Here is an 8,159-nt window from a genome sequence, read left to right on the forward strand (position 1 = left end):
GGCTCCATCCCTCCCCCTCCTGTCTTCTCCTATCATTTTGGATATCCCCCTCCCCCTCCAACTTTCAAATCCCTTACTCACTCTTCCTTCAGTTAGTCCTGACGAAGGGTCTCGGCCTGAAACGTCGACTGCACCTCTTCCTAGAGATGCTGCTTGGCCTGCTGCGTTCACCAGCAACTTTGATGTGTGTTGCTCTAATCAGAAACATCTTCTTTTCTTCCACCATTCATGAATGGTCATGAACCCATGAACACAACCTCATTATTCCAATTTTTGCACTAATTACTTCATTTTATAATTTATGTTATCTTTCAGTCATGGAGAACTGCAGCACAGAAGCAGTCCATTTGGCCCATCTAGTCTGTCAAAATGCCATTCTGCTTATTCCCTTCAATCCACACCTGGGTCTAGACCTACATACTCTTCTCATCCACGCACCTTGGGCTGGCAGTCTTCCCTCCAGCTAGTAAATCTCACTAATAGTTACAGTATCATAATTTCATGAGTTGGTCCATGTTCTGAGCTCATACGCCTTTTATGTCTTTGCACTGTACTGCTGTTGCAAAAGATCAATTTTCATATCATAATTCTGACAAGCACTTGAATCATCGAGGAAGAGAAGGCCGAAGTACAGACCAAGTACTGGTTGGAGCAGACTGGCACCAGAGGGTCAGCATGTATGTGGTGAGCCAAATGGCCTCCTTCAGTACTGTATGAATTTATGAACCACCACAACAGAATGAAGCAAATTCTGTACCGTACAATGACCTACCTCCCTGCACCATCAGTACCCCAGCAGGCTGCTGTGCTTGACGTGACAGATATAGATGTTCGTATCATTATCCTGCAGCTCAATGACTAGTTCCATCCAGTATGTATCATTGTAGTTTGGTAGCACGGTCACCTCATAGCCCTTGGAGACAACCTGTCCATTCTTCAGCCAAGTGGCATTGATAGCACGAGGGTAGAAGGGAGTGATGATGTATGGGAGACTCTCACCCTCAGTAGCTGTTGGCCTCTTTTTCAACACCTGAACCTCTGGAGCAACTGGGGAAGAATGAAGAATTAACGTCACTAACTCAACACAAACGTATATTATCTTACCATTACAAATGGAAGTTACAGTGTCCAAGAGTGGGATTCTTACTCTTTACTGCCTCAGACCAGGACCTACCTCACCATTAATCACTATCCTGCCCGAAATCATCTCCTCAGCTCAAGTCCATGCAGACCATAGCCAGCAGTAATTTTCATTCATCTGACAGGCCTAGATCAAGGTTACAGCCACCATTACCAATTTTTATGTCACCCATAGTCCCAAGTCAATATTACCTCATATTCCAAGATTGATCATGCCATAATCACCCCAAATTATGTTTAGTTTACCAGCCTTAATTGGGAGATCCTTCAAAATTCCTGATCAAGAGATGCCCTCAATGTCCTGGATTGGGAGATCTGTTACTGTGTCTAAATGGAAGTTCCAACACAATCCTTGACTTGGACATCATTCGTCACCTTCAACTGAGGTATCCTTCACCCCAGATAAGGAGATCGCTCACCATTCAGAATTGGGAGATCCCCCAGTGTCACAGATTGGGACCTCTGTCATCTTCTTAGACCAGAACACTGCTCACCAAATTTGGTCATGGCACTTTGATTGTGAGTCCTCTCATTGTGCTGAATCAAAAACTCCCTCACAAACTCAGAATCAGGCTGCCCCCATTCATTTGTGTCAAGACACCCCTGAACATCTCAGACCAGGAGTCCATCAATTGTCTGAAGCAGGAGTTCCCTCACAGAGCTTACAGTATGTAATCAGATGTTCCATTTGCCTTGCCTTTCAAGCTTCTCTCTGCCAAGCCGAAAAACCTTTCTGCAAATACTGGATGCAGCTACTGTTCAGCATATAAATTTCAGGAATATCAGCAATATTAACTTGCTGAAGATAATCATTGACCAACATCAGGACACCAGTGGTAATACACTTCCCGGTGGTGAAGTCACAAATGAGCTCTCCCAAACCTTGGCAGCCGATCTTGAGGAAGGTTTTGAATGTATTTGCAGACTGCGCGCAGCCCAGAAGCCCCTGGATGTATCTGATGCCTGGAAAGGACCAACAGGTTAATCTGTGTTAGTGGCTGAATATTCCAATTCTTCAACCATTCCCACCTGCATAATGTCCTGCTAAACATGTAAATACCATGTGCACTGTCTTGTGCAACACGTTCTCAGTAGGGTGAAGTATTTGACATGTCCCCTTTGACCCTCAGTCATGTTTATTGATGTACAATATAGGCATCACAGCTTGCTATGGCATCAGGTCTGCTCATGATCACAAGAAGAAGAAGAAGAAAGCCCGAGTGGAGTCATTGGGACGCCGTCATGATGGTGTTTTTTTAGCTGGCTTTCTTATTTTTAAAGAGGCCGAGTTGCTAGCTCGACGCTCAACCCAGCATGAATGGAAAGCGTGCAAGGGAGACGGCTGGATTCGAACTTGGGAGCCTTTGCTCAGAAGTTCAGTGCTGATGCCACTAGTCCACCGGCTAGCTCATGATCACAAGAAACTGCAAAAAGTTACGGATACAGATCAGCACACACAGTCTCCCCGCCTCCATACATTCTACCTACATTTCTTGCTGCTTCAGTAAATCAGACAACAAAATCAAAGACCCCATCCATCCACCAGCTTTAAATTGGGGTAGGGCAAATTATAAGGGCATTAGGCAGGTACTAAGAAGCGATAATTGAGAACACTTTTTCTCTGGCAAATCTACAATAGACATGTGGAGTGTGTTTAAATATCAATTTCTAGAGTACAGGAAAAGTATGTTCCTGGTTAGAAAGAAGGACGGGGATGAACCTTGGATGTCCAGAAAGGTAATGAACTTCAACAAGAAGAAAAAGAGAAGTTATAAAAAGCTTTGGAAGTCAAATCAAACAAAGCATATGAGGAGTATAAACAATCCAGAAAAGAATGAAAGAAGGTAATTAGGAAAGCCAGGAGGGGCCATGAAAAATCCTTGACAAGTAGCATGAAGGTGAATCCCACGGCATTCTACACATACGTCACAGGATAAAAGGATAAGTAGGGAGAGGGTGGAACTGCTCAAGGATGAAGTGGGAAATACTTACTTGGATGCTAAGAATGTGAATGAAGTACTTAATAAGCACAGTGCCTCAGTATTTACCGGAGAAAAGGATATGGAGGACTTGGAGATCAGCACTGAGTGCAAAATACATTAGGGCATTTAGAGGTTAAGGAGAAAGCAGTGTTGGGCATCCTAAATAGGAGTTCCCACACTATCTGTGACTTGGACATCATTAGGAGTATTAAGGTGGATAAAGCCCCAGGGTTTGATGGGATTTACCCCCGATTCTTGTAGGAGGCAAGAGGTGAGATTTCTGGGCCCTTGACCAGCATCTTTGTGTCATATCTGGCCACAAGCAAGATTGTAGAGGACTGGTGAGTGGTTAATGTTGTACCGCTATTTAAGATGGGAACAAGGGAAAATCCTGGGAACTACAGACTGGTGAGTCTCACATCAGTTGTAGGGAAATTATTGAAGAGAATTCTTAGGGACGGGATTATGAGCATTTGGAAACCCATGGCCTAATGAGAGAGCCAGCATGGCTTTGTGTGTGGCAAGTTGTGTCTTACCAACCTAACTGAGTTTTCTTTGATAAGGTGACAGAGAGATTGATGAAGGTAGGGCAGTGGAGGATTTCAGTAAAGCATTTAACAAAGTCCCTCATGGGAGGCTAATCCGGAAGATTAAGATCTATGGTTTCCATGGCAAATTGGCTGTTTGGATTTGGAACTGGCTTGCACGTAGAAGACAGAGGATGGTGGTTTAAGGGAACTATTCGAGCTTGAGGTCTGTGATTAGTAGAGTTGCACAGGGATTTGTGCTAGGACCTCTGCTGCTTGAGACGTATATAAATGACCAGGCTGAAAAGTAGATGGATGGGTTGGTAAATTTACGGTTGATACCAAGATTGGTGAAATTGTGGATAGTGTAGACGACTGGCAAAGGTTACAGCATAATACAGATCAGTTGCAGAAAAAATAGCAGTTGGAGTTTAACCCAGATAAATGTGGGGTGTTGCACCTTGTAGGGCAAATGCAAGGATACAGTACTGTTAAGGGCAATGTCCTTAACAGTGTTGCTGAGCAGAGAGCTCTTGGGACCAAGTTCACAGCTCCTTGAAAGTGGCTACACAGGTCAACAAAGTGGTTAAAATGGAATGCTTGCTTTTATTAGTTGTGGCACTGAGTTCAAATTTCAGGAGGTTATGTTACAATTTAATAAATCTCTGGTTCGGTCACATCTGGAGTATTGTCTGTGGATCTGGCCAACCCACTTGAGGAGGATGTTGAGGCTTTGGAGAGGATGATGAAGAGGTTCACCAAGATGCTGCCTGGTTTAGAGGGCACATGCTATCACAAGAGGCTGGATTAACATGGGCTTCTTTGGAGCATGGGAGGACAAGGGGTGATCTGATAGAGGTTAAAGAGGGGCATGATTAGAGAGCATTTGTTCCCCAGGGTTGAAATGTCTAACACCAGAAGACATGTATAGAAGGTGAGAGGTGTTAGGTTCAAGAGGGATGTGAGGGGTAAGTCTTTTCTTTACTCAGAGTCATCGATGCCTAGTATAGTGGTAGAGGCAAATACATTAAAGGACTTTAAGAGACATTTGGATAGGCACATTGATATAAGGAGGATGGATGTATATAGATGTGGTGTAGGTAGGACGGATTAGTGTTTGGGTGTTTTTGATTAGTGTTTTAGCCGGTTCAGCACAACACTGTTGTGCTCTTCTGTGTTCGATGACATTCTCTCTTCTTCCCCATCCCATAGGGCAGAAGATACAAAAGCCTGAAAACATATATCACCGGGGTCAAGGGCAGCTTTTATCCTGCTGTTATCAGTCTATATATAGTCCCCTGGTACAATAATATGAAATCCTGACCTCACAAACACCCGTATTATGGCTTTACACCTTATGGTCTGCTTTCATTGCACTTTCTCTATGACTGTAACAACTCACACTGCATTCTGTTATTGCTTCCTCTTGCACCTCAATGTACTGTGGTAATGAAATGACATGTACAGATGGCGTGCAAAATGAAGTTTTTCACTGGACCTTAGCAGATACGACAATAACAAATCAATTTACCAATTTACCATGAAGCACACAAAGCAATGGCAAAGAGCATGGGATCACAGTGTTCTGCATGCAGTGTGTGGTACACATGACAGGATCAGTAATGAACATGAGCATGAGAGTGTGGCACAGTGGAATATTGATGGTGGAGGGGGTGATCTGTACAGAGTGTACATCATTGCATGATGTAATGCAGGGGTCGTGTTGAAGGACTGTGTACTGCACATCAGTGTGTGGAGAAGGTAGCACACCAACATCTTTGCTTCGAAGTCTAAGGAGATTCAGCATGTCATTGAAAACTCTGACAAATTTATAGAAATCACATCCTAGTATTGAAACTCTCTCCCATTGAGGACATTTACCAGTGAAGGTGACATTCTTCAACAGGGACAACCACCATCAGGGCCGTGTCCTCTTCCCCATGCTGCCATCAAGCATGAGTTCCAGTAGCCAGAAAACCCACACCTCAAGGTTTAGCACCTTTCCCTCCACTGCCATCAGGTTCTTGAACCAAGCTGAAAAACCCCAACATTACCTCTAATGATTTTTCTCTCAATTTGCACAAGTATCATTATGTTTTTGTACACATGCAAATTACATGTAATATATTTGAATTTTACTTTATATTAACTTATGTTTGCTTGACCTGTGCAAGGCCAGAGAGGCAGTGGATCTGATTCTCGCTATTTCTCGGAGAAGATCAGTGTAGAGTGAGCGGTGGGTTCTCAGAAATAGATTCTCAGTGTGTTTTGAAGGGCAAAATTTCTCTTGCAAATGTGGGATACAAATGGAATGCTTTTAATTGAAGGTAAATATTTGTTATAGGATGTTGAGAGGGCATACAACCCTTGAAAGATTTGAAACCAAGGATAGGAATTTTAAAACTGATACAACCTAATTGGGTCCATTGAAAGGTCAACATGTTTTCAGTGTGCAAGTCACTGTGAGCCTCGAAGAACAGCGGAGATCAAAGACACGTACCAGGCATCGACACAAATGGAGTCAGATTATGAAGAAGTAAGTTTTTAATTATGTCCGGGATCTCTTTCTGGTTTTTCCAGTTGTTAGCTGAAAAGCCGTCCATGATCCACTCTTGCTTGGCTTCTACCCTCTGGATGGTGCTGTCATAGTAGCATATCTGCAGGTCATCCAACATCCCAACCATGGAGATGTACAGCAGCTCAGGAATGTTTATCGAATGGAGGTAGAAATATGTCAAGCTGTGGGAGACTGAAAAAAAGAAGAGAGTGAGAGAGGAGTGTGAGAAAATAACTAAGGATGCCCTCCATTTATAAGGCACAACTCAAAGGTCCGGTGGAAAACTGTCCACTTGCCCAAATTAATGCATAGGCACACAGATTAGGCACTCACCACCCCCCAGTGATTGGCTCCCCATCCACGTGGAACCACCACCACTAAAACAGGCCTTATTGCATCGGCCAGGAATAAATCCCAAGCTGCTCTGGATAGAAGAACCCAACTGCAGTGGGGATGGAAAATGAAGGTTCTCAATCCTCCAAACTATTGAGCAACTTGGGTATCACCATTGAAGATGCTTGGATAGGTACACAGATAGGAAATGTTTAGAGGGATATGAGCCAAATGAGCCAAGTTAGATGGTAATCTTGGCTGACATGGACCTGTTGGGTCCAAGTGCCTGCTTCTGTGCTGTGAGGATGTAGCAACAACTCTTGACACTGACTAATTGAGGGCTTGTCCAAAATTGAGAGAGCATAGACTTAGTACTATCCGGACCTGAACACCATTGTGGATATATCCACACCTTGAGTACTGCACCAGGTCAAAAAGACAGCTCACAGCCACCTTCTCAAGGACATCTTGGGTTGGGGAATTAAACAGTGGTTCATTTTGTGAATCCATGTCCATGAGTGAATGAAGCAAATAAAATATTTTTTAAATGAAGCCTTATTTACCACATATGTAACACTACTGTAGCACCTGTCTTACTGTGTGCGACTAGTCGCTGCACTCTTTGAGAAAATCAAATTACATAGTACTACACTGGGTGCTAGTAGGCCATCAGAAGCTTCTAGGTATCGGAAGGAGGCAGTGAATAGAAACCACATACTTCTGGAGATAAGTTCTGTTTATAAGAAAACAACAATATGTACAAACTATTTACATGAGCAAGAACAATTCAAAATTCCAACATTCTGTTCAGGTTCTTGATCTTAGATATCAAATCAAAACAAATTCCTTTTTAATTAGAATCAGTGAGATTCCTTTATTACTCTAATTTCTCTAACTAATTAGATCTAGTGTAGTTCCCTATTTAAAAGTTTACAGACAACATTTTCCTTTTTACTTATCCCTAGTTAGTTAGAAAACCAAATATAATTCCTATTCTTAAGCATTATAATTAACTTCAGTTTCATTTCCAGTGTATCTACAAAAATTATATATACACAGTTTAACCCCTTTCATAATTCTGCAACTTCACAACTTTTAAACAAAGTAAATCTCATTCAGTGACTTATCAAAGTCTTTGCAAAGTAATCAGTTCTTTCAGAAAATCTAATTCGGATTCTTTGAATGAAAATGAACTTACACATCCAACCATATTAAATCCTTTGCGTCATTACACATTTCGTTCCTGTGCTGGCTCATTGAATCTTGAGTAGCTCGCCGAATCTTGAGTAGTTCACCATCTTCTTTTTTGGCTCATTGCAATGATATAGTTTATCATCCACGGCAAGTCAATTCACAAACTTGCACAAAAACTTGACCAAATCCCTTGGTATGATTTTATAAAACTAATGTCCAGTTACACGGTAGAGATTTTGGACACTCGTCTCTGCTGATATTGTCCCGTTTTTGCTGCTGCATGTTACAGCCATAGCTTCAATAAATCTTTGATCACTGTTGTCTCTTCTCCAGGGGTTTCACCCTGAGATTTTCAAGTTACCAGGGTAAAGCTACGCACTAATAATTCCACTCTTAACAGTTAGTGTCTTCAGCTTCTAATCGTTT

General features: G+C 42.4%; 1 protein-coding gene across 1 annotated transcript; it reads right to left on the bottom strand.

Moving 5' to 3' along the window:
- Positions 1-777: 777 nt before the first annotated feature.
- LOC134341104 (T-cell surface glycoprotein CD1c-like) lies at positions 778-7,832 on the bottom strand. Its single transcript, XM_063038862.1, has 4 exons — positions 7,738-7,832; positions 6,150-6,398; positions 2,023-2,103; positions 778-1,047 (listed from the first exon to the last, which is right to left on the bottom strand). The coding sequence occupies exons 1-4, from the start codon at positions 7,739-7,741 to the stop codon at positions 785-787; spliced, it is 597 nt and encodes a 198-aa protein (XP_062894932.1). The 5' UTR covers positions 7,742-7,832; the 3' UTR covers positions 778-784.
- Positions 7,833-8,159: the final 327 nt, after the last annotated feature.

This window comes from Mobula hypostoma (assembly GCF_963921235.1).
Source record: "Mobula hypostoma chromosome 5 unlocalized genomic scaffold, sMobHyp1.1 SUPER_5_unloc_1, whole genome shotgun sequence".
Classification (NCBI taxonomy): Eukaryota; Metazoa; Chordata; class Chondrichthyes; order Myliobatiformes; family Myliobatidae; genus Mobula; species Mobula hypostoma.